General features: G+C 38.8%; 1 protein-coding gene across 4 annotated transcripts in view; it reads right to left on the bottom strand.

The window, feature by feature from the left end:
- The window catches only part of CRB1 (crumbs cell polarity complex component 1), a 212,163-nt gene that overhangs the window by 21,609 nt on the left and 162,785 nt on the right, over positions 1–27,769 (bottom strand). For 2 of the 4 annotated variants that reach the window (XM_045048542.1, XM_019821930.3), the window contains 4 exons: positions 26,631–26,796; positions 20,439–21,345; positions 17,707–17,835; positions 13,245–13,371 (listed from right to left, as the gene is read on the bottom strand). In XM_045048542.1, the coding sequence (XP_044904477.1) occupies positions 13,245–13,371; positions 17,707–17,835; positions 20,439–21,345; positions 26,631–26,796 (1,329 nt within the window). The remainder of the gene's footprint in view (positions 1–13,244; positions 13,372–17,706; positions 17,836–20,438; positions 21,346–26,630; positions 26,797–27,769) is intronic. The other 2 variants (XM_045048540.1, XM_045048541.1) reach the window with 2 other exon arrangements.

The following is a 27,769-nucleotide window of genomic DNA, read 5'->3' as shown; positions in this document are numbered from 1 at the left end:
GACAAGTACATAAAGACTTTTGCCGTATTGCTTACTGGTCAGAGGTACACATACCCCACCAATGTGAATTCGTGTCCTTCAACTTCTGAACTGGATATTCTTGGGAAACGTGCTTGACCGCTCCCTGACTCTGTGCTCTCATCAGTAACATGGAAAATACAATTTCCTAAGTCTTGGGACTTTTGTGAATGATAAAGAAGACAATGTGTGAAATGAATGACCTTAGCATAATGCCTGGCTCAGAGTGAGCCCTCCACAAGTATGAAGCGTTATGATAGAGGTGTACTTAGGATGGTGAAGAAACATGAAGACACTCCCAGCACTGACTGGGTAGGGGAGAGAAGCAAGGAATGCTTCCCTGGCGAGTTTTCAGAACATATACATTTGACCAGGCCAAGAGGAATGAAATAAGGATTTAAGGCTCCAAAAGAAATGAGCAACATATCCTTTAAAATGTCTTTTTTTCGGGGCTTCTGAATGGCTCAGTCGGTGAAGCATTTGACTCTGGATTTCAGCTCAGGTCACGATCTCATGGGTATGTGAGCTTGAGCCCCGCATCAGGCTTCATGTTGACAGTGCTGAGCCTGCTTACTTAGGATTCTCTCTCTCTTCCTCTCTCCTTGCGTCCCCCTCCTCTTCTTCTCTCTCTTAATAAACTTAAGGAAAATAAATAAAATGTCATTTTTTCAAAATTGCAACAGTGGTGGGCTCTTACTTGCTTTAGAGAAGATGAATTAACAGGACATGATTTTAATAATTCAACCGTATCCATCTTTGAAGAGAAATGACGCTTCTCTTCTCAGTCGCTTAGATCTTGAGGGGCTCTGTCCATCTGATAGAATGTAATGCTTTTCTAAATGCAAAAAGGAAGTCAAGTTAAATATATCCCTGCGGGCTGCTCTGAGAGCGTCCTTGGGTGTCCAGATGATTATGTTACAGGTGTGAGCCCATGTCTTTATGGATCTAAACTTCCTCGGGGCTCCTGGGTGGCTCAGTCGGTTGAGCGGCCGACTTCAGCTCAGGTCATGATCTCGTGGTCTGTGAGTTCGAGATTCACGTCAGGCTCTGTGCTGGCAGCTCAGAGCCTGGAGCCTGTTTCGGATTCTGTGTCTCCCTCTCTCTGACCCTCCCCCATACATGCTCTGTCTCTCTCTGTCTCAAAAGTAAATGTTAAAAAAAAAAATTAAAAAAAAAAAAACTTCCTCTGGGATTGGCTCAGTAAAGAGCCGATCTGTATCAAATTCCACTTCAGCATAAATAATAGGGCTTCTGCGCATTTGATTCTTGGATGGAAATGTTCCCCTAATGGAGAGTGTGGCTCACTTATCCTTAAGACGATCTCATTACCAAAGTTCTTACTAATGACCAAGACTTGCCTTTTTCATTTTGCAAAATTGGTTGGAAAAAATGGGCCAACTTTCTGTATGTACCATGTACTATCACTTTCATTAATTTCAATAACTATGGGACAGGTTGAATATATACCCACACACACAATTCTCAAAGTGAGAAATTGCCACTTTGAACTTACCTCAAAAGCACTTTGCTCACTATATCGGTAAGTTAGTGAATATTTATTTAGTATCTATTATATACATAACATGATGCTGGCTGTTAAAAAATTCAAAGAAACATTTTAGTTTTAAAACATAACTTTTGGGGCACGTGGGTGGCTCAGTTGGTTAAGCATCTGACTTTGGCTCAGGTCATGATTTCCCAGTTCATGGGTTCGGGCCCCACATCGGGGTCTGTGCTGACAGCTCAGAGCCTGGAGCCTGCTTTGAGTTCTGTGTCTCCCTCTCTCTCTGTCCCTCCCTCGCTCACACTGTCTCTCTCTCTCTCTCAAAATAAACATTAAAAATTTTTTTAATTAAAAAAATGTAATTTTTCCTGTTAGATATCAACTAGTGATTTCAGTCATTTATCAGGCATTAAGATGTATTTTGCAACTTTGAATAACAAATATACTGGTACCTCAGTTTTCTTTTACAACATAATCTTGCTATCTGCACAGGATTATCAAAGAAATATTACAGGAAATGGGTGTAAGGAATATATATTCAGAGCCACATGTGGAACTAAATTACACTCAGGGAGACAATGAGACAATCATGAATGTGCTTTCCAAATGATCAAATATACTTTACTGTAAATAGCCTATTTGTTTTTGGATGAGTTGTATTTAATATATTGCTTCTTTTCTGTATATGATTAGTTTCTGATAGATTTCTACAGTTTACATGAAACACTCTGTGATTCAGAAATTATCACTGTGAGTAAAAGATAACTTTATGCCCTTTAGAAATAAAGAATTCTTCTTGTCTTCATGAAAATTAAGAAAATATTCTGCATATATCCATAAATATATATTATGAGTCATGAAAGTTTTAAGTAGAAATAATATATTAAAAAATGACTAATTTTAAGTCAGTTATCTTGATATTTAAATTTCTTCATATATTAAATTCCCCAGAGTGTACCTAGTTTTCTACAAGTCATTCCATTTAGCCTTACAAAAAAGATCAGGAATGGATTCAATGAGCCGAAGTCTCATTTCCTAATGACAATGTAAGTCATTCAAGAAGAAAAGCCATATTATATAAGAATATACACGCCCCATTAATGAAAATGAAAAAAATAGGAAAAATTAAATTTGTGCCACGTTCAACTAGACAACAGCATGGTATTCAATTGCATACCAGAAATTTTCAGTTTGGTTGATCACTACTCTTTTCTTTTTTTTTTTTTTTTAACTTTTTTTAATGTTTATTTATTTTTGAGACAGAGCGTGAGCTGGGAGGGGCAGAGAGAGGGAGACACAGAATCTGTTGCAGGTTCTGAGCTGTCAGCACAGAGCCCGACACAGGGCTCAAACTTACAAACCACGAGATCATGATCTGAGCCAAGGACGCTCAACTGACTGAGCCACCCAGGCGCCCCATTCTTTTCTTAATATATCGAGCCAATGCCAGAGTTCTTCTTGAGTATAGAACAATGGAGAATATTCAAGAAAATGATAGCTAACAAGATGCAATTGACTTCATTGTTTGCTTTGAGTCACTTGGCCAACTAATTGGTTGTATCATGTACACGTAATTTCTGAAATTACCTATCATAAATTTCAACTACATTTTGAAGAGAATGGAAATGTATCCGGTGAAACATAATGCATTCCCCATTGGGCAATAACTAGGATATAACTCAGTTTGCACAGAACAATATCAGTTTAGGTTGTTGTCCCAGCATGATTATTAATAGTTCTTGCTTTCACTCTCATAATACTCCAGTCAAATAATAAATAATGCAGTCACCCTTGTCATAACCAACATACATCATTAAAGGAACATGTCGAGTATCTTCATGATCTACAAAATTATAAAACTATATGGGCGGAGCTACACACGGAAGTCAGTTCTCCTGCCTAAGCTCTTGGAGAGCAAGACCACAACTTTTGTGTACATTTTGGTTGCTCCCCATGCTCAGCTCAGAGCCTTGCCTAGAGCAGACTCTTGATAAATAGTAGACAAATGGATAAATAAATATTTTAAACACCAATTTCCACAAAGTCCAGTATTATAGCAATGCAGTGATCCCATCAGGGAGATTTAAAAGATGATGAGATTAATTTGACAGGTACCTAAAAAAGCTGTTTGATTTGGTTAGCTAGTCAATTCAGTGACAAACTTCAGCCTGGTTGTTTCTCACAGTTGTCTGTGGCTTAACACCAACCGATCCAGTTGTACCTCTCATCCCGGAGCCCCACTCTCCATCACCTGTTTCTGTTTTATTTTGGACACATGAAGAAATGTGCGCTGAAGGTGAAAGTCTATGTTACATGAATTCTGTGAAGCTGGTGGTGATGACCTCACATTAAGAAATGAAGAGCATTAATTATACTTGGTGAAGCAGAAGTCTTAATAATGTGTGAAAAGATGAAAGGAAAACAGATTAGCGAACTGAATCAGACCTGATTTCAGTGATTGAAATACATCAAAATAACATTCCAGAACCGTTTTTTATGTTAATGCTATATTTACTCCTTCCTGAATGCTAATTAGTGGAAACTCAGCGATAAGTGACAGTGCTTTTTAAAATAATAATTTGTAGAGAATGTCGTTCTGGGTACCTCTTTCCTGAAGGCCAAATTGAGAGCACAAAGAAACTGCTAGAGAGAGGAAGCCTCCTGTGCCACTGGCCAGTGCTCTGTTCTTACAGAAGCCTGAGGATGTGGGCCAGTTGGCATCATCCTTGACATCAGCCTTTATGATCAAGCACGGCTCTCACCCTCTCAGAAACCATCTGTGACTCTGTCATTCACAAATGACTCCAAATCCCTGCTGAGTTTATTTTTACTTTCTGCTTTCCTCTCTTAGTTTAATGAGTTCTATAAATTTTGTAGTGTGAAGGGGAATTTCCTATTACTTGCTAGACTTACAAGGTCTCAATGAATGCTTTCCATCCCGGAATTCCGGGACTTTTTGAACAGGTTCCTTCAATCAGGCCCTCCATCGGTTTGCACGTATGTTCAGACCCTTCACTTAGCCGAGATAAAGAGTAACTTTAACGATTAGACATGTCTGCTCGCTCCTCAAATCTTCTCTCTCTGGGTATTCTAGTTATTCTCGCTATGGTCTCTATTTGTGACAGTTCCTTCGAGAGATGTGGCAACAAGCTATAGGCACCAAAAATTTAGGGTTGTATTGGAAAGGAGTTGTTACTTGGTTTTCCAAACCATTCTTGATGACGGCTAACATATTTTTTTGACCAGTTTGGACCACAATAACAGGGAAATTCCTGCTAATTGCCACAACATCCCTTTCTTGGCTCCTCACTCAGAGACCTCAAGCCTTTCTTTAGCATTAGACTTGGAAACAAATGGTGTGGATACACCCCAGTTCTGACGCTTCTCGGATACTTGGTCCAGACAAAGTCAGGTGACCACTTTAAATCTCTATTCATTTATCTTTAAAATAAAGATAATAATGCCTCTCAGAGTTATCATGAGGGGGAAAACTGGACTTACAAATATGAGAGCCTCTAAAATTGAAAGCTGTGCAAGTGCGTCTCATTATTAACAATTTCAACAGTATCATCTATTCCTTTTCTACCTTTCACAACAATTATTGGGATGGTAGAAATGTGGTAACTTAACCTCCCAACAAAGAAAGCCCAGGACCAGATGGCCTCCCTGGTAAATTCTACCAAACATTTTTTTTTAATATGAAATTTATTGTCAAATTGGTTTCCATACAACACCCAGTGCTCATCCCAACAGGCGCCCTCCTCAATGCCCATCACCCACTTTCCTCTCCCTCTCACCCCCCATCAACCCTCAGTTTATTCTCAGTTTTTAAGAGTCTCTTATGGTTTGGCTCCCTCCCTCTCTAACTTTTTTTTTCCTTCCCCTCCCCCCATGGTCTTCTGTTAGGTTTCTCAGGATCCACATAAGAGGGAAAACATAGGTATTCTAACAAACGTTTAAAGAAAAATTAACTGCAATCCTTCTCAAACATTTCAAAAAAAATTGAAGTGGAGACAAATATCCAAACTCGTTTTATAAGGTCAACATTACCCTGACACAAAAGCCAAAGACATCCCAAGAAAAGAGAACCATAGGCCAATATCCTTGATGAACATAGATGCAAAAATCTTAGAAAAATACTAGAAAAGAAAATTAATAGCATAATGAGAGGATTATATACCACGATCCAGTGGAACTTACCCTTGGGATGCAAGGACAGTTCAACATATAAAAATTAATCAATGTAGGATGTATGGACGCCTGGGTGGCTCAGTCATTTTAAGTGTCCAACTCTTGATTTCGGCTTAGATCATGATTTCATGATTGGTGAGATCAAGCATGAACTGGGCTCTCTAAATGAATAACCAGTGTAATACATCACATTAGCAGACTGAAAGATAAAGGCACTCGATTGATTGTTTCTTTTGCTGTGCAGAAAATATGAAGTTTGAGGTAGCTCTAGATATATATTCTTGCTTTTGTTATCTGTACTTTTGGTGCCATACCCATGAAGTCATTGCCAAGACCAATATCATAAAACTCTTTCCTTATGTTTACTTCTAGGGGTTTACAACATACAAAAAGCAGCTGTGTTTCTATATACCAACAACAAACTATCTGAAATTAACAAATAATCCTATTTGCAATAATATCAAAAGTAATAAAACACTTAGGGATAAATTTAACCAAGGAGGTAAAAGACCTGTACGCTAAACACTATGAAATATGAATGAAAGAAAGTGAAGAAGATACAAATAATGGGAAGATACTCTGTGCTCATGAATTGGAAGAATTTATTTTGTTCAAATGTCAAGCCTAAAGCAATCTACAGATTCAATGCAATCCCTATCAAAATTTCAATGGCATTTTTCGTAGCAATAGAACAAACAATCCTAAAGTTTATACGGAACCACAAAAGACCCTGAACAGCCAAAGCAATCTTGAGAAGAGAGAACAAAGCTGGAGGCGGCATACTTCCTGATGTCAAACACGATGGGCTTGGCATAAAAACAGAGACATAGACACATGAAAAAGAATCCAGGGCCCAGAAATAAATCCACCCTTCTATGGCCAATTAATTTCTGACAAAGAAGCCAAAAATAAGGATTATTTTTTCAATAAATGGTGTCGGGAAAACTGGATAGCCACACACCAAAGTATAAAACTGGATTCCTTTCACACACCATATAGAAAAATCAACTCAAAATGGATCAAGACTTGAGTGTAAGACCTGACACTGTGAAATTCCTTGACAAAAACCTATGGTGTAAGTTCCTTGATATTGGTCTTGGCAATGATTTTTTTTGGATTTGATACCAAAAGTAAAGGCAATAAAAGCAAAAGTATTCAAGTGGGACTACATGAAGCTAAAAAGCTTCCACACAGCAAAGGAAACCACCCATGAAATGAAAGTCAACCTATGGAATGGAAGAGAATACTTGCAAATCATATCTGATTGGGGGTTAATATCCAAAATGTATTAAGAACTCATACAACTCGGGGCGCCTGGGTGGCGCAGTCTGTTGAGCGTCTGACTTCAGCCAGGTCACGATCTCGCGGTCCGTGAGTTTGAGCCCCGCGTCGGGCTCTGGGCTGATGGCTCAGAGCCTGGAGCCTGTTTCCGATTCTGTGTCTCCCTCTCTCTCTGCCCCTCCCCTGATCATGCTCTGTCTCTCTCTGTCCCAAAAATAAATAAACGTTGAAAAAAAAATTAAAAAAAAAAAAAAAAGAACTCATACAACTCAATGGCAAAATACCCCTGATCTGAGTTAAAAATGGGCAGAGAAACAGAATGGACATTTTCCCAAAGAAGACACATCAATGGCTAACAGGCACATGAAAAGGTGTTCAACATCACTAATCATCATGGAAATATAAATCAAAACTATAGTGACAATGTCACCTGTCACAATGGCTGTCATCAAAAAGACAAGACATAACAAGTGTTGGGGAAGAGGTAGAGAAAGGGTGACCCTGATGCATGCTGGTGGGAATGTACATTGGTGCAGACACTATGGAAACTAGTATGGAGATTCTTTAAAAAATTAAAAATAGAACTACTGTATGATTCAGCTATTCCATTTCTGGGTTTATATATCCAAAGGAAATGAAACCCTTATCTCAAAGACATAGCTGCACTCCCATGTTTATTGCAGAATTATTTGCAATAGCCAAGGTATGAAAACAACCTATATGTTTACTAACAGATGAATGAATAAAGAAGAACTGGTATGTAAGTGTAATAGAACACTATTCCACACAAGAAATAATTAAATCCTGCCATTTGGATCTTGAGGGTATTGGGCTAAGTGAAATAAGTCAGACAAAAAATAAAATGTACTGTATGATCCCACTAGTATGTACAATCTAAAAACACCGAACAAAACACAGAAGCAGAGAGTAGAATGGTGGCTAGGTGCTGAGGGTGAGGAATGGGGAGATGCTGGTCAAAGGGTACAAACTTTCAGTTATACGATGAGTGACTTCTGGGAATCTAATATTCAGCATGGCATCTAATAGTGCATAATACTACTGTACTGCATACTTAAAAGTTGCTAAGAGGGGCATCTGGGTGGCTCCATCAGTTAAGTGTCCGACTCTTGATTTTGGCTCAGGTCATAGTCTCATGCTTTGTGGGATCCAGCCCCTCATGGGGCTCTGTGCTGACAGCGCAGAGCCTGTTTGGGACTCTCTCTCTCTCTCTCTCTCTCTCTCTCTCTCCCTTTCTCTCTGTCCCTTCCCTGCTCACACATAAGCTCTCTCTCTCAAAATACATAAATAAACTTTAAAAAGTTGCTAATAGATGGTAAATGTTCTCACCACACACACACACACACAAACACACAAAAGAAAAAAATGGTAATTATGTGATGAGATGGAAGTGTTAGCAAAGGCTATGGTGGTAGTCATTTTGCAACATGTAAGTGTGTCAAATCGGCAACTTGCACATTCTAAACTTACACATGTTCTATGTCATTTATATCTCAGTAAAACTGGAAAAAATACTAAGAAAAAAATGCAAGTGCATTATAGATATGGAGAATGGAATACAAAAGGTCAACAGATCTATAATATGACTCCCAAATTTATACACCCAACTCAGCTATATCTCTTGAACTCCAGACTGGAATATTCACACTGATTAATAACTGTACTTGGATATCCCACTGAACCTTATACATATTCATTTATTAAATTAACAAATATTTTTACTTTTTTATTTTTTTAAAAAGTGTATTTATTTTTGAGACAGAAAGAGAGACAGAGTGTAAGTGGGGGAGGGGCAGAGAGGGAAGGACACAGAATCCGAAGCAGGCTGCAGGCTCCAGGCTCTGCGCTGTCAGCACAGAGCCCGATGCAGGGCTCGAATCCACGAACCATGAGATCATAACCTGGGCCAAAGACAGACACTTAACTGACTGAGCCACCCAGGGGTCCCTTAAGTCAACAAATATTTTTAAATAATATTCACAAAATTTAACTGGAGTATCCCCTCAGAACTACACTTCTCCGAACAATCATGAGGTAGGTCTTATAGATTCAAATTTTGTTAATCTACCCCTCTTCTACATTGCCTTTGTGTTTACTGCAACAGCTTCCTAAATGTGTCTTTTTGGGCCCAGTCTTGCATTTCTTTTAACTCATCTACACAGAAGCCCGGCTGATGTTTCTAAAGTGCAAGTATGATCATGCTACTTTTCTGATCGAACCCCATTAAGGACTCCCCATTAATTTTAGAGAAATGCCACGGTGAGTGATTTGACTTCCAAGGACTCACTTCTATAGCCTCGGTTTTACTGTGTTCCCACTGCACTTCAGGCTCCAGCCACCCTACGCCCTCTGCAGCCCCTTCTGCCAGAAACAAGTCTCTACTGTTCCATCCCTCCTGCCACACCTTGACACTTGTTTCCCTTTGAATCCCAGCTTAGGTTTTAGGCTTTCTTTGACCTTCCACATCCACCTTTAAGACTGGGCAAAAAAGCCCCTCCTAAATGCTCCTTTACAGCTGGTGCTTAGTTTCATCCCAACGCTGATGCAGGAACTCTCCTTCACTGTTTGTCCACAAGCTCAACCAGACCTTCAATTTGTTGTGAGCAAGCACTGTGTCTAATTTACACGTGTATTCTCAGTACCTAATCCAGAGCATCACACATGGGAGGTATTCGTTAAGTTATTGTTGCATCGATTAAAAAAATAGAGAAGTGAAATAGTCCATATTAGTAATAATTTTGGTAGTTGAACAACACAGATTTCTTTTCTTCACTGGTTTCCCACCTACATCACTAAACTCAAGTTTTATGTCTCACCATTTCCAAAAAAGACTCCATTTTCGTTCTGCAAAATTAAGCTGAATAACTTCTATTTTAAAACTCAGAAATGGCAAAAGGATCTTTAAACACAATTTGGTGAAGATTTTGGAAGGTGGGAGATTTTGATTGTCTTCAGTGTTACCCGAATTTAATTATTTCTTCATGTTGTCAAAATGCTAATTTCTGCAAACCTTCCTATTTTCCCTACTTCCCTACTCCCTAAAAAGGAGGGTAATAAAAACCATTCTTCAGGCACACACACACAAAGAAGGAAGAGGCACGGCCAAAAACAGAGACAGAGCCTTGTTTCGTTCCCATATCAAATCTTAAAAATAAGCAAAAAGAAATTATCTGTTATTCAACTAAATACAGGTTCTGTTTCAGAAACTTGTTGTAGAGGAGTCTGTGTGAATTTCTATCATTTAGGTGAGATAGCCCCTCCTGGGACCCAGGTTGAACCAAGTCTACTATGGGGGCAAAGTAAACCAATAGTAAAAATAAGTAGGGATATGATCAATTCTAGAATGTCAACTAGAGGAATACTAACCAGACAGGGAAAGTACATGGAACCTTGATTTTGATGGCTGAAGGTATTTACTTGCAGGGACACGTGTGGTGGAGGAAACCTCAATTCTGTGTTCATTATGTGATGTGTGTGTGTGTGTGCGCGCGCGCGTGTGTGTGCACGTGCACATGTGTGCGTGCGCGCACAAACACACATATGCACATGCCTGGCTTGTGGACATCTTTCCATGCAAGACACAGTCAAGGAAAATGAAGACAGTTGTCAGAGGATGAGAAGCAGAGATACAGGAACCAGTTTTATTTTTCTGTGTAAATATGTAAAAGCCATAATCACACACAATGCAATTAAAAACACAAAAGAATAACAAGAAAAAGGAAGGTATTTTTGTTTTAAGTCAGAATCTCATGACAAGACATTTGGAAAATAGAAAAGCAATTGACAGTTACAGTGACAACAGAGATCAGAATTTTACAGAGAAAGGGTTTGTGAATGACTCAAATATACTTGGAAGGTAACAAATCACATTGTAATGGCCTGTAAGTACATCCTTACAGGAATGTCCAAAAGGAGTCAATGTGAAAACTGTATGTATGGGTTTTGGCCATAATCTACTTTATGTTTACTTCAAATATTTGGGAATGCAAATATTGATGAAGGTTTTCCCCAAGTCTCTTGTCACAAAGTCTAACTTTGGAACAGATCCATCTGAGACAGCAGTCTGCATGCTGCCTGAATGTGAGGGAAAGGCATAGGGATTAAGGAAAGACTTCAAAATCAGTTGCTTCTAGTTTGAAGTGACTGCCAGTATTCTACAGGATAGGGATTTTCTGCATAAAACCTTCTATTGCTATTGGAAAATAAAATTGAACACATCTCATTTCCTTTTAGAGTATACCATTTTGTCTTTTTGTTTTGATTTGTTTTGAGTAGTATATTTAGGTTTTCCTTGGTCATTTCCACAGAAAAACAACTTTAAAAAAAAAAACAATTGGGAATAAATGAGTATTGGCTATCACCCGATGGCTAAATCACCCTCATGGTTTCAAACCAGGGCAGCTCCTAAAGACATAGACACATTTACACAATTATATTTATCCGGTCACTGTTACTGTAGTCGCTTTCTAAATTAATTCATAGGGTCAAACCACTTTCCCTTTAAATGAACACAATGTCTCCTTTGGAAGGGGACATCCATACAAAGATATTTAGCAGAAATGCTAACATGCCAATGGAAGCAATTAAAAATATCAAATAAAGCATTTTCTAAATTACTATTTTATTTACTCTATGAAAGCTAATAAATAAATAATTTTTGCATATCTCATTAGTTAATTTACTAACTTCGTAGACTTAGTAGATCCATCATTTCAGGTATATATTTACAAAACATAATGCCAAATATATTCTTATTATGGAAGGTACTTTCCACACCTTCCATATGCTTTTATTATTTTTTCAGAAAGATACTCAAAGATGACACATTTACTTGTAAATTTTAGAAAAACATGCCTCCAAGAAATCAAGTTTTATAATATATATTTTTGGTGTATGGATATACAATAGTACTTTTTAAAATTAAATATGCCTTGTAAAACAATTCGAGTCAGTCCATTTGATAGAAATGTCAGCAAGCTCATAGATTTATAAGCAATTAGCAGAAAGTTACTCTATTTGAATAGAAAGTATTGTAGGAAAAAGAAATGGAAATAGTGCTTATGCATCATTCTATTGGAGGAGAAGTTTTGGGGAATCAGAAATCATACTGGTGAGCTATCACTTGAGTTTTGATACCAATTATACCAGAAAATTTTATTTCTATATTTTAGGGATTTCGTGTGATTTCCTTCTTTCTCTTTATATATATATATATATATACATATATATATATATATATATATATGTATATATATATATTTTTTTTAACTTACCAAAAGGTTGGCAACATTTCATTAAAAAAAATTTTTTTTTCATGTTTATTTATTTTTCAGAGGGAGAGAGGCAGGGAGTGAGTGGGGGAGGGGGCAGAGAGAGAGAGAGGGAGACACAGCATCCGAAGCAGTATTTGAATAACAACATATTAAAACATAGATGGGTATGAAGAACAGTTTAATCGGTAATTTTAAAACTGTCAGGTCATGAATAATAGATGGGAATGAAAGAATATAAATGACTTAGGATCAGGGTGAATGAGGCAACTAACATTACAGAAGTCCACACAGCAGTGGAATGGGGGAGAAAATGTGGTCTTAGCATAGTGGTCATTCACATATGGAAGCACTCAGAATGATAACGTATCTTACTGAGTACACTCAATGATGAGATGTTTCTGGTTATATTAATAACAATATTTTTGGGGCGCCTGGGTGGCCCAGTCAGTTAAGAGCCCAACTCTTGGTTTTGGCTCAGGTCATGATTTCACAATTTGTGGGTTCAAGCCCTGAGTTAGGCTCTACACTGACAGCGCAGAGCCTGCTTGGGATTCTCTCTCTCCCTTTCTCTCTGCCCCTCCCTTCCCAACACTCTCTCTCTCTCTCAAAATGAATAAAATAAACTTTAAAAAAAGAAAAATTTTTACATGTATAGCTGAAATAGGTAAATACTTGCTATTCTCATATTATGCTCGTGATCGCTTAATTAGCCCTTGAATTTATTTTGATTTTCAAGGTAGTTAGTTTTTTATTTTCTTTTTCAGAATCTAAAATGAGTCAAGGCATTTCTTCAAATTCAACGGCTTTTAAGTTTGGGAATGTCCAGATGAACGTTAATAATCTTCCGGTTCACCCCACTCAATAACTGCCTCATCATTCATGCGCAGAATGAGGTAAGAAAGAAGCTGAAAGAGATTCTGCCAGAGCAAGAGAGAGACATAAAAGGAGAGTCCGCTCACATCTACCTCACAGCGTTCACCAGCAAAGGCGACATCACAGAGGCACTGGAACCTGTTGACCAGGTCCTGGCACAGACCTCCATTGAAGCAGGGATCAGAGGCACACTCATCGATGTCCTTTTCACACCTTGAAAATAAACAGAACCAGCAGAAGCCTTGGTCTTTGTTGAGCAAACTGGCTGTGAAATGGGGAAAGGAAAAAACTCGCCTCACCTACTTGGAACAGCGCAGTCTCATTTACCAGTCGCCACGCAACTTACACATTCCTAATAATGGGGGAGATATTCCTTAAAATTCCCGTAACAAATTTTGTTTTTAAGGGAAACGATTTGTAGACACACACACACACACATACACACACACACACACACACACACACACACACACAATTAGAATGAGAAAACAGGTGCAAATATTTAGAAACCAAGAAAAAACTGAAGAAACCAGTTTGTTCCTGAAGAGCATTAGGGTCTTTGCCACTTGTGGGTCAGTTTATTGGGGGCACATAGGAACCACGGGTGAGGCTGAATTTGCCAACCTGGAGGATACAGAGCAGGCCCGGGCTCCGGCTGCCAGGATGCTAATGAATCCAGCCCTTCAGGCTGTGGGGGGAAAGAAAGTCCTTCAAAAATAGGGGGGAAATTGGTTTATTCTGGGAGATTTTGGATTATTTTCTTTTGGAATCCCATTGTTTTTAACAAAAAGCAAAAGTAGATATTTAGAAAATTTCAGTTGCTAATAAATATGTTTCATAGCTAAGTGTCATTTTTAAATAGTCAGAATGACTTTCAAAAGCCAAGTTTTCCCAAACAAGTGATATAGCCACTCTAAAAAGTGTATTGAAATTTTCCTCTTCCCTAGGATGCTGTCATATTTCACCTACTCTGGTTATTTATGGAACAACTTTTTCTTCCGTATATTCACCGATTAATTCGCCAGCCACTCATGCAGTCATTCAGTAGATATGTATTTAGCATTTGCCATTCGCCAAACACGCTGTTAGGCCTCAGGATAGAGCAGTAACTAAGGTATCTCTTTTACTTTGGGAAATTCATATCAAATGTTAGCTTCAAGGGTCCCTAAAGAGAAGCTTACAATGTCAAAGCGTAATGTCAACAATTTTTCATTCCCCACCTCCCAAAAGGTACCACTTGCATGCATGAATCATCAGCTAATCACTAGGCTTAAAATGAAGAGAAATGAAGGGGTGAGTGGGGAGGCCCAACCCAAGGTATAAAGGAAAAAAGAAAAAGATTTCTTCCCAGAAAAACAGCTCCTTATCCGGTTGGATACCAAGCATAGCTGAGACATTCTGTTTTCCCTTTTTGGCTCCGGCTTCTGGCCTGGAAGGAGACTTCTCCGATTAGATCTGAACAAAAGCTGACAACTTGCGAGAGCCTGCCAAGCACTCCGTCCTGGGTGGACCAGAGTGTCCACACCATTCATCATTTACAACCTGCCAGGATGACACTATAAAGTTGGGGGGTTAGCCAGGCAGAAGAGGAGGCAATTTGCAGGAAGACAGCTTTTCAATATCTTTTGGCGTTATGGAAGTCACATTCCCCTAGGCCTTCAGAGATTATCTAGTATTTTCCAGGCCTCTTCCAGCTACTCTTTCTCCATTTCTTATCTATTTCTCTTTGGAACTAAATGGTGTATCACACATGCACATTCCTTATAAACATTATTGGAGCTTTCATTAGAGGTTAGTTAATACATGGAAAATCAAAATAAATAAATCCATTAACATGCAACGAATTAACTAACTATGCCTAAGTACTTTGAAAAGTACAGAAGCTATTGAGCACGTGTTCACTCTTTTAGAAATCCATTTGCCACAGAGAAGTTTATCCAGATGAAAGAGTCTCGGGAGAGGAAGCAAAACTTGGAGCTTCCTTTTCTTACCACATTTTAAACAAGTACTTTGCATTTATTTATTTATTTATTTATTTATATACAGAGTGTGCACATGTGTGTGTGTGTGAGCAGGAGAGGGGCAGAGGGAGAGGGAGAGAGAGAGTCTTGGATAGCCCAACACAGAGTTTGATCTCATGACCACGAGACATGACCAGAGCCGAAATCAAGAATTGGATGCTGAACCGACTGAGCCACCCAGGCACCCCAATAATTTGCATTTAAATGCAAGATTTTTTAAAAAAATTTTCTAATGTTTATTTTTAAGAGAGAGAGACAGAGCATGATCAGGGGAGGGGGAGGGGTAGAGAGAGAAGGAGACACAGAATCTGAAGCAGGCTCCAGGCTCTGAGCTGTCAGCACAGAGCCGGATGTGGGGTTCAAACCCACAAATCGTGAGACCATGACCTGAGCCGAAGTCAGATGCTTAACCGACTGAGTCACCCAGGTGCCCCATTATTATTTTTTAATGTTTATTTATTTATTTTGAGAGAGAGAGCATGAGTAGGGGAGGGGCAGAGACAGAGGAGAGAGAGAATCCCAAGCAGGCTCCGTGCTGTCAGTGCAGAGTTCAATGTGGGGCTCGATCCCACAGCCCTGGGATCATGACCTGAGCCAAAATCAAGACTGGATACTTAGCTGACTGAGCCACTCAGGTGTTCTCTCCCCACCCAATTTTTAAAGATTATTCTTTTAAACAAATGTGGGAGTAAAAGGAAATGTTTGTTGTAAATAGGCATAATGTGTGAATAGCAGAGGAAAATCATCCAAGGCTTTGGCTGAGTCTATGCATTGTGCCATTGAACATTAATGTGACATTAAGTTGTGACACTGAGGCAGGGAATAACCAGCACTTAAATATAGTGAAAGAATTCTTCAAAATTTAGGATAAGGAAATATTTGCACTATTTCAGAGGTGTATGGAATTGGAGGCCAATTGAATGGTCTCTGTGTTAGCAATATGTGGCATGGTAAAAATTGGTGCCATAAAGGGTAGAATATGATCCAAGGTTATGTCTTTCGATGCACATATATGCTTGGACTGCCCGTGCCATCGAGAGCCAACCACTGGAAGCAGACTGTAAAGGCAGGAACTCGATTTGTCATTGAACGTTGAAAGGGCAAAATGTAAGTATATCCTAGACTGTCTGCTGTTTTGTAAAAAGGCAAAAGAGCTGAATCTGTGTACTGCCCAAAGAGCCAGCTGGAAAAGAGAAAATTCAAAACTGTAATTGTCACGGAGCACAAATATATCTATTATTTTATTAACTACTCTTTTGAGAAAAATTAATCAGTCAAAATCTCATTGTCAAGTGCTTTGTATTCTAATTTATGCAATCTGTTCAATGCAGGAATTCTGGTCAGAAATTACTATCTTATCCTGAATGGCATATGAGATGAAGGAGCACTTTTTCCATTTTCTGTTAATTGTTGCAAACATAGATTTATTCATTTAGGTGAGCACATTCAAAAGATGAGCACAGGCTTTGAAGGCAGTTCAACCCTTCTGCAGCATATACCTGGATACGCCTGACCTGTAACTTCATCTCTCAGCCTCAGTTTATGTAAAGGAAAAGTGGAAATAATAACACCTAGAGATAGAAGTGCTTAGGTGGCTCAGTCAGTTGAGCATCTGACTCTTGATTTCGGCTAAGGTCATGATCCCAGGGTCGTGGGATTGAGTCCTGCATTGGGCTCTGTGCTGTGCATGGAGGCTGCTTAAGATATTCTCTCTCTCTCTCTCTCTCTCTGCCCCTCTACCCCACTCACGTGCTCTCTCTCTCTCTCTCAAATAAAAATAAATAAATAACAAGTAGGGATAACACTTATAAGATGCACGACTTAGTGCTCAACAAATGGTTAATTATTATCTGCTTCTATAGAGGTCTGCATCTATATCCTATAGAACCCTGGTTTATAATCATTTTGGGGACACTGATCCTTTTGAGAATCTGATAAAAGCTGTGAAGTATGTCCCTTTTTCTTATCTTTGACCTCATCTTCAGCTAGTCAAACACATATCTAAATTTGCCTACATTTTCAGCCAGCTACAGACTGTCTAAAGCCATTGTCCAACTCCGTATCACCAATCCTTGTATTATCTGAAGAACTGTTGAAGGGTTTCTCTGGGAAAGACAGACTCTTATGGGTAAGGTATATATACTTGTAGGGTTCTAGGTAATTCTATCAGGCAATCTTTCAGGTATATTTTTGCTTTACTTCCACAACAACTATATTTGCATCATGTATGAGAGGTAGTGGGAAAGAAACATGAATCCAGAAGTACTTATCAGAAAGAAAAATACCACATTTTTTCAAAGACATATTTTCCTATTTGAAGTCGTGGCTAATAAAGTGTTCTTTACTTTGACCTAAACTGTAATTTTTCTTTTTTTTTTTTTTTTAATTATTTGACTCTGGTTGGACCCATATTTCAGCATGGATTTTCCTATGGGAACTGAGATGAAAAATTAGAGAAATCAACTTTGAATAATCCCCCTGTTCTTCAGCCCAGAATTTTCTTCTATGAAGTTGTAATGTGACTCACCATTCCCCAGTAAAACCTGGCGGGCACAGACATTTTAATTCACCCTGGAACTCTGAGCAGTTGCCTCCGCTGTAGCAAGTGAGATTTGTCTTCTCGTTCCCACAGACTGTTGAGGGTAATCTGGTGTGTCTAGAGAGATAAAAGTAACAGCCACAGCTGTTCATCTTGTTCATTTCATTCAAGAAAACTTTTTGGAAAAGTTCATATATGGAGTCAATGCCAAACTAATTAAGTGCTCAGGCTGGCTGAGCTACAGATGCTTAATGGTGCTACATTATACCCAAATCTCTTTCTTTTAGTAAACAGCTCCTGCTGGAGGGTGCTAGAACAAGCATAGCTATAGATCTTCCATTTCTACACAGTTTTCATTGGTGAGATAAGATCTGTGCTGTGGGGTGGCAATAAATTTAGGGGTGGGAAGAAACTTGCTCTAGCTTGTTTTGCTGCTGCTTTGCTAATAAATCAACACGGGCCAAAGGAAAACTGCATCTCTGTAAAGGCCAGCAAAGCCAGGACAGCAGTCTGGTACCCACGCACTCATGCGATTTCTCTGTAGGCTTTCAGAGCTGAACTCCTGTTGCCCTGCCAACACTTGCTGTTCCCTATATAATGATTCATAGCTTAGTGGAACGCAAGCCAAATCCATCTGGGAGGATTGTGTATGGCACTCAGTGGCAACTACATGCGAATGCAGTGTGGCTCTTTTGTATAACCACAAAGCTGTACCTGTTAAGGAATCCTTATGAAAGGCAGAACAAATTGTTAGAAGCTAAGCAGAACTTGACGGCAAGGCACAAGATCCACAGATGTGAAGGGATTGATTAAAAAGATTTTAAGGGTATTGTGCTGGTCCTTTGACCCACTGTGCATGGTATCTGATACATAATTAATGTTCAGGAGATATACGATGAATTTAATTTTGTCGTGTTGTGTGTGCTGCAGCTAATATGGAGAAATTAGCCTGTATGACGGTAAGTGTGTCTCTTCCCATAAGAGCTAATCAATTCGACTTTAAAAAGAAAATATTGTAAGGACTTTTCAAAAGAACCAAAAATGTCAACCAGCTTTGAAAGAGGTCAATTAGCAATGCAAATGTGAAGCTTTGTATACATCTTACGTTTAATAAACAAGGTTTGAATCTCATTAGAAGGTACTTTTGAGAACTTTAATCTTTGAGAACTTGACTTTGATAAATTAGGCAGGAAAAACGTACTGGAGAACTAGTTACTGGGGCATGTATGTTTACTTTACTTACCCGAAGTCACTGTGGCAATACTATTAATTTTGATCCTGAATGTCTTTTGCTTTTAAGCAGGCAGTTTGCCTGTTGGCAAATGAGTCCTTGTTAACTCATGGGAAGTGACATATAACTGGAATGTCAACACTTCACACCTAATACGGTGCCTTGCCTTCACAGGTTCTGAACAACAATAAATGTTGTGGAGATAGATACATTTTCTTACAGGTACGGCTACGTGTTCTGTCTGCTAGGAGATTCATCCCATTAGGGTACCACCTCTGAGTTAGTGTAATGCCTACAGGCTGCCAACCCACTCCAGGTGTTCTTGCCAAAGTCTGGGAATGTATTACTTGTTATTAACAACCTTCTCACCTCCCCATAATGACTCAATTGTTTAGTGAATTTAAAAGCAGTATGAGTTAGAAAAACAATAATGAAGTCTACTTACGTGGAAATATTGAAGCAATGTGACTTAGCTGGAAAATATTGATTCTTATTTCTATTTATGTAACATGAAATGGAGGTAGTTACTAGAATTAAAACACCGCTTTTGTAGTTTTAGAAAAAATTGTGAAATACGTCGAAATGGGCAAAAGATGTTACTGAGTATTCTTTCAGTGGAGTGTTGGGCGTTATAGAAAGGACCCTCTAACTTTCTTTGATTTTATAGTCTGTATGTCTTAGATTTTCTTTACTAAACTATTTTACAGCTCTGTAAGCTGCAGAAAATGACATTAGTACAAATGGATCTTGGTCATTGAAATGCAAATGAATTTGTCTGTAGTGCTACAATTGTCACAATATAGGAAAGATAGTTTCAAATATTAATTGTATTGCCCTATAGGAGATTAAATAGTTTTGCATTTATTAGTAACTTCATTTCCTCCTCTCTATTTATATACATATTTATGTTTATGTGGATTATAATAATATATATAATTATTATATATGTAAATAATTAGGTTGTCATTTGACCCGGTTTTTATATCTTACTGGTTTTCCTTATTAATTAATGACTTAAAAACACGAAGACATGTTCATTTACATTTGAGAGTCATGATTTCACCTTCTCGAAATGATAATTTAGCATAGTCTTTTCAAGATCATACAAGGTTTTCCTGCCTGAAACAGCCAAGGGCATTGTTTCAGGGGTAGGAGTCCTGCTTCCTCAAATAATACTAAAACTGAACTTTTGGATTTATTGTAAAAAGTATTTGCTCCTTGAGGCCTTAAAGCAGCCAGACTCTGAGGCTGCAGTTCATGAAACATATTCTAGCAAAGATGTCTGGTCAAAACACTACCATTCTTCCTCGTAGAACATCCCGGCATGTGAGATCCTGTCTACATGACCAAATTGTGATGGAAAGGACTCATGTCACTCCTGCTCAGCACAGCCTACATATGCACAGCTGAGGAGACAGCTTTCCAATTTGACGAGGAAAATGTAGAGCACAGCTCCGAAGGCCAAGCCTTATATGAACTTCATGCTCACCTGCAAAATTTTCCTGTGAAGTTTCCAAAACAACGGCAAGAATAGCCATTGGTGTCGCTGATGCAGGTGGCCCCATTTGCACACTGGTGACTCTGGCAATTGTCTATATCCATTTCACAGTTCACACCGGTGAATCCAGGCTCACACCTGCAGTGATAGGCTGCCACTCTGTCGGAGCAGTTGCCATGGATACAGGGGTTTGAAAAGCATTCATCGATGTTGAGTTCACAGCGTGTCCCTGACCATCCCAAGGGACATAAGCAGTGATAAGAGCTATAGATGTCTTCACAATTTCCTCCATGCAAACAGGGGTTGGAGTTGCAGGCATTTAACTGCAAACAGCCAGTAACCACTGAATTTATAGAGATTTTGAGAAACTGCTCTTCTTGGGGTTTATTAGTGAAACCATGAACATTTTCAAAGTAAGAGAGATAAATGCCACTGATTTCTATTGTACTGAGACACCCTTTCAGGCCCTGTGTATTGCCAACAGCTCGGTCACCCACATAAATGTCTGTATCATCCTTCAGGAAGTTGAGGCTTCCAGTAGCAACTGCACTGATCACAAAAGGTGCTTGGTTATCCACTTGCATTTGCCACCTGGAGGCCTGGGCCAGTGGGTCTGTCATGGAAAGAGTCACTTGGTGCCATATGCCATCATTCACGGACTGCACACTTTTAAGACTCAACATATAAAAACTGTTGTCACTTTGCAATTGAAATAACAGTCTGGAATCTTGAATGCTAATATTAAGAAATCCAGGCTCCTTCTCTGCGTGCAATATGACCACATTTGCATCCCTTGTTCTGAAACCAAATGTGATATTGGTGAGTTCTCTGGTAATATTCCCATTGCTCCTGAATAATATTTCACTGCTTTGTGCATTAAAAACAGCATTTGCAATACCTAAAGAGAGAAGGCAACACCAATCAGCAACTTCATAAAATCTGTCATGTTGGCTTCATTACCTTTATTAATATTAGTGATCATCCTGTTACTACCATCATGTATTGATTGCTTGATATGTGCTAGGCACTGTGCTCATTCTTTTTATATTATTTCTAATACAGAATTCTGGAGCAAAAGTTTATTATTATTATCATCATCATCATCACCCTCATTTTATAAAAGGAGATATTGAGACTCATAGAAGTTAAATAATCTTTTCATAGTCATGTGGCTAATAAATAATAAGACCAGAATGCCAGAACTGGATGGTTTGATACCAAAACCCAAAACTACATTTCTTTTCCATCGAAAAGAGGCTACATGTTGAAACAATGTCTAAGAAAGGTGACAATGAATGGGACCCAATGCGCAACGAGAAGTGGGCCTTGGATGGGGTGTTGGAAAAACCTACCCTTGTTCACTTGAGTAGAGAAAACCCAGTTCTCCACCTCCTGGGTGGTCTCCTTTCCTCTCACATGACCTCCACATTCACAGCACTTCTGACCTCAGATGTGTGGGGCTTTCCCCCCACCAAGAGATTCTGTGCCTCATCATTTTCCCTCCCTTTTGGTTGTTTCCCATCAGCATGGAAATACACTGTAACTGCTCCAATCTTACAAAATAAAAAATTATGCAAGACCCAAAAGCACTACTCACCTCCCCCTCACCCCACTGTTTCTTTAATTCCCTATCCCTTTCCCAGCACATCTTCTCCAAATAGTTCTATATTCTCATTGTCTCCATTTTCTCATCTCCTGTTTTCTTTTTAGTTACATGCCACTTGGCTTTTGGTGCCAGTCACTTCACTGAAGCCACTCTTGTCAAAGTCACAATGACCTCTGGGTTACTCAATGTAGTGGTCAATTCTTGATTCTCACTTTCTGGCACTCTTTGGTAAAGATTGACCTTAAAATGCTGTCTTTGCCTCAATTGTGGGGCACCACAGCCAACTGCCAACTTTTTTGATATAGACTATTCCTTTTGTTTGTTTGTTTGTTTGCTTGTTTATTGAGAGAGAGAGAGAGGGAGAGAGAGAAACCTTGAGCGAAAAATGGGCCTCGATCTTGATCTCACAAACTGTGAGATTACGATCTGAACCGAAGTCTAGAGTTGGATGCTTAATCGACTGAGCCATCCAGGAACCCCAGATTTAGTCTATTCGAATTACTTCTCTGTGTCTCTGCTTCTATCATTCTGCAGATCAATAGAGCAATCACTCTTTAGCTCAAGACCTCCTTTGGTTACCATCGCATCTAGAAAGGCATCTTAAATCCTAAACGTGGCCTGCAAGAGTGTCTGCGATCTGACTCTTGATTAACTATTCAATTCCATTTGCTAGCACCCTCTTCCTTATTCACATGCTACAGCCACAAAAACTTCTTGCCATTCTTTGAAGACATCAAACTTGTTCCCAAATCAGGCTTTTTACTTGCTGTTACATATACTTGGAGTATTCCTTCCCCAGATCTTCCCACACATGGCTTTTCCTCAACATATGTGCTCAAATTTCACCTCCTCTGGGAAGCTTTCCCTGACTGTCCACCTTAAAATAGCTCCTTCCCTGGGGCGCCTGGGTGGCGCAGTCGGTTGAGCGTCCGACTTCAGCCAGGTCACGATCTCGCGCGGTCCGTGAGTTCGAGCCCCACGTCGGGCTCTGGGCTGATGGCTCAGAGCCTGGAGCCTGTTTCCGATTCTGTGTCTCCCTCTCTCTCTGCCCCTCCCCCGTTCATGCTCTGTCTCTCTCTGTCCCAAAAATAAATAAACGTTGAAAAAAAAAATAGCTCCTTCCCTGTAGTCACTCTGTTCCATTAACTCCTACTTTATTTTCTTCACAGCATTTATAACTATTTGAAATTATGTTGTTCATTTGCCTACTTGTTATTTGACTTTCTTTCGGAACTAGAACATGAGCTTTATGAGATCAGGGACCTTCTCTGTTTAGATTATCACTAAATCTCAATGCCTAGAACATCGCCAGATATATAGTAGGTAAATTTTACCAAATAAATAATCTGTAAAAATAACTCCTTCATCCTCCATTCTGTAAAGTGAGATAATGATTAGAAATGACTGCAGGAGAAAATTCAAGTGTTACCATTCAAGTGTACAATTCAAATGTATTATTTGGATTAACATTTCACTTGGTTTTATAACTTTTGACTGTTGTGTTTTTCCCACCAACAAAGTTTGGGGTTGGGATTAGGGAGTAAAGGAGCAACAAGTGTCTTATTCCATGTTTTTAAATAAATATTAAAATAACAAATCTCATTAGCTCTCCAACTCCTACAGGACAAATACTGTCTACAATGCTAAAGAAATTCATTTTACTAACACCGTGGAGCACACTGAAATCACTCCTCATCTGGGTGAAATCACAATACACATAACAATATTTGTATTTCACGTTTTCTTTTTGAGAACTTTATCATAAGAACACACACCTGTATATAAGATGGGTTGTAAATTTTTAAGTCTTGGTTTTCTGATAGGATGCCCTACAGGCAAACTCAGGGTGATGCATGAGCTATGCACTCCAGAGTATGTTATTCTATTAGGCCTAATCTTCTCAATATATCTTACTTGAAAGAAAATACAATAGGGTCATAAGATCACATAAAATTAAAATTACATAAAGTAGCAGAAGCATGTTCTAGGGTTCACACCTGTCAATTAGTAAAAACGCACCCCTCCTATTGATTTACATTTTCTTCCTTCATTAAGATAAGTCATGCTTTTAAAACATGTTGAGACTTCTTGGGAGATCAGAGGCAAACTTTCTACTCTTTCTGTAGTGGGCATGCAGTAGCAATGAAGATTCACTTCACTCCTTTCTGATGCAGCGTGTCCAAATCCTAAACTGCTTTACATCAAAACGAAGACAATATACACCAGGGGTATGGTTCTTGGTCTGCACTGTTTTTAGCAATCCTATTCTTTTTTCCCTGTGAAAATACTTCAAATGATTCAAACCCTTTTGTAGAACATAACTGGGTCCAAGACCTTTAATATTTCTATCAAACGATTAACAATAAAATTCATAATACATTATTTTAAATAAGCAGTTCAGAGATAGAACAATGGAAAGGTTGCATTTAAACTTTGGTGTCATGGGGCACCTGGGTGGCTCAGTCGGTTGAGCATCCGACTTCGGCTCAGGTCATGATCTCACGGTTTGTGGGTTCGAGCCCTGCGTCGGGCTCTGTGCCAACAGCCTGGAGCCTGCTTCGGATTCTGTGTCTCCCTGTCTCTCCGCCCCTCCCCTGCTCATGCTCTCTCTCTGTCTCAAAAATAAATAAAACATTAAAAAAATTAAAAAGAAATAAATAAACTTTGGTGTCATATTAGAAACCAAATAGCATTCTTTATGCCAACTCATCATACTTTATATAGCATATATATCTGCCTTACTATACCATAATTCAGTTATGTATATTTAAAATATGAAACGTAACTACATTTATTCTAGAAAACTTTCCCAAGTATATACATATAGTATAACACATTTCATATATTCTTTAAATATGTCTTGACAATACAGAAACAGGGGTGCCTGGGTGGCTCAGTTGGCTGAGCGTTGAGCTCTTGACTTTGGCTCAGGTCGTGATCCCATGGTTGTGGGATAAACCCCGTGTTGGGACTAAAGGTTCTCTCTCTCCCTCTGCTCCTCTCCCCTGCTCACGCTCTCTCTCTCTAAAATAAAAAATGATAAAAAAAAAGAAAGAAAGAAAATACAGAAACAGAAAAGTAAACATATTCTCTTTTCCTCAGTCACTGCAGCTCAGTCTAAACAGACTGTTGTTGAAATAAATTTGAGGCCAAACTATTCTCTGGTTCCATTCCATTATTTTAGTGCAATGTTTTCCAAGGTGATATATATCACTTAAAGTCTGGAGCATTTAAGTGAAATACTGAGTCCACTTCAAGAAAAATAATGTCCTTTTATTCATTTAGCAAATACTTATTGACAACATCCTATATGTTTGGCACTCTTCTAAGTGCTGAGAATAATGTGAGAAGCCAGATAGGAAATTTCCTTCCCTTTTGAAATGTATATTCCAGTGAGGAAAGGGATGATGAACAAGTAAACAAGTACATATACAACAGAACATGAAAGAATCATAAGAGATATGAAGAAAAATAAAGCCAGATAGGAGGACATTTGGGTTGGAACCTGACTGAAATGATGAAGACCACCTGCCCAAGCTCTGAGTTGAGTGAGTTCAAGACACAGGTAGGGTGTGATGGCCCCTGATGGAATGGGGTAGAAGAATAAACGGGGTAAGACATCAGAGGCAGATTGAGGACTCTTTCAAGAGTTTATCATGTTATAAAAGGAAGCAAAAAATGGGATGGTAGCTGGTGGCGATGGAGGGTGGCCAAGGGAAATTTGTTGTAATGAGGAAATTTGGCAGTGTGTTTATATGCTGACAGAGATGTTAATGGTGCTGACGAGCAAGGGAAAAATTCCAGAGCAAAATCTTCAGATAAAGGGAAGAGACTAGAATTCAGTGCAAACACGAAGATTTGCTGTTATTGATTAGACCGCATTATTTGATGTAGGAAAGGAGAGAAAATATAAATAATAGTGTGGTGAGTATGTAGAAATGTCAAAATCGTGAATATAGTATTCAAATTCGCTAACCTTTGGAAAACCATGGTCTTTAGTACTGAAGATGGTCAAGAAAACATTTCAGATTGAGGAAAATACTCGGAAAACAACAGAATGCCTACTGTGTTTCATTGTTTATACTTAAGGTTAAAAATCATCACACACACACACACACACACACACACACACACACACAAATTTTTAGATGTTTTATCCCCATTTTACCGAGAAAGCTTTAGATTATGGAGATCGGGTCAACGGCCTGAGGCCTCATAGTTAACAAAAGTCCATGAGCTTGCACTAGGACTTTATTCTGTATTCCCAATAAGGAAAGGAGAGTCAAATATTACTTGGTTAATTTCTTCAGAAATGAGCTTTAAATCATCAAGTACCTAGGTTTGGTGTTGCTCTGACCTCCATTTACTCCCCACCCCTCCCCTCCTTGCCCTCAGGGGCAAGATGGGGCATGAAGCCAATCTGGATATTATTATTATATTAGGTTTATTGTACTACTCAAGTCAGGGAGAAAGAGCCACAGGTTTCCTTGAGAAGCAAGTTCTGTATCCTTTTCCTGGGTTGCCTCATGGAAGTGAAATACCCAATTGGATGGATGATAACTTTAAGCTCTACCTACATTCAAATCCTCGAGGCACCAACTGGCACTGGGCTTTGGGAGGACACGGGCTGAGCTGACACCACTGAACTTCCTCGCAGGCTTTCCCAGCTGTGTTCGCAGGGCAGGAACATGAGAAGTCATCCCACAGGGAATAGCAAACACCTCCATTGTGACAGGGGTTGGACTGAGGAGACAAGAAATCAAAGGTATAAAAAACTCTGGCAACTAAAAATGGAAACGGTAAAGGCAAGACCCCATAGCTGTTATTTTTACATCTTCACATCGTGAATTTTTTATATTCATTGGGTTATCAAATGGAATAAAACTTACTGCTACCATTGCCAACTCTTTTCTGAAAGAGAAATGGGGAGAGAAAGAAACAGAAGGAGATGAAATGAGAACTAGAAAGGACATGGCACTGGTTTTCTACAACACAAAGAGGATTTTAAAAGGTATAATAACATTCTATGGAATTTCCAAACTACCAGGCATTTTCAATCACACCAATTACCATTTGAGGTAGAGGTTATTACTTCTGTTTTTACTAATGAGGAAAACACCTTCCTGTTACTCAAGATTTTAGTAAGAAGTGAAACTTGGTACCTAGATCCTCTGGGTCCAGATACAGTGACCTCTTCAGTTGCCCTGCCTCTCAATCAAAAACACACTATTATTATTTGAGTTCTTAAACGATTTCTCATAAAATACTCAAAGTTAAAGTATTTAAGAGAGAATTTCTAAGAGCTGAGACTATATTTATCCCATTCCCACTGTTAAGATGTGATTTCGGCTAATTACATAGGCTATCTAAACTTCAGTTTCCTTATCTGTAAATAACATAAATGGGGCTAACACAGCAGTCCTTCCACAGAATTAAGTGGGTTCATCTATGTAAAATAGTACCTGGGATTTTGGAAGTGCTCGTCTAGTAATGTTAAGATGATTCATTTTTTTACATTTAGAAGTAAGCCCAGTGCATGGCAATAGTCAAGCTCAATAAATGTTCAACAGATATAAATGTGTTTCCTTCTTTTTCTTTGAAAGGTCATGTAGAGCTGACAAGTTCATATATTTAAATAGCTTTTGGAAGAGCATACAAAATACAAAGGAAGTAAAACATAGGTTCTGGGAAAATCGATTTCAGAGAATTTCAAATC

This window comes from Felis catus, chromosome F1 (assembly GCF_018350175.1).
Source record: "Felis catus isolate Fca126 chromosome F1, F.catus_Fca126_mat1.0, whole genome shotgun sequence".
Taxonomy (NCBI): Eukaryota; Metazoa; Chordata; class Mammalia; order Carnivora; family Felidae; genus Felis; species Felis catus.
The sequence above is the reverse complement of the archived record's forward strand: the minus strand, read 5'-3'. Positions and strand labels throughout refer to the sequence as shown.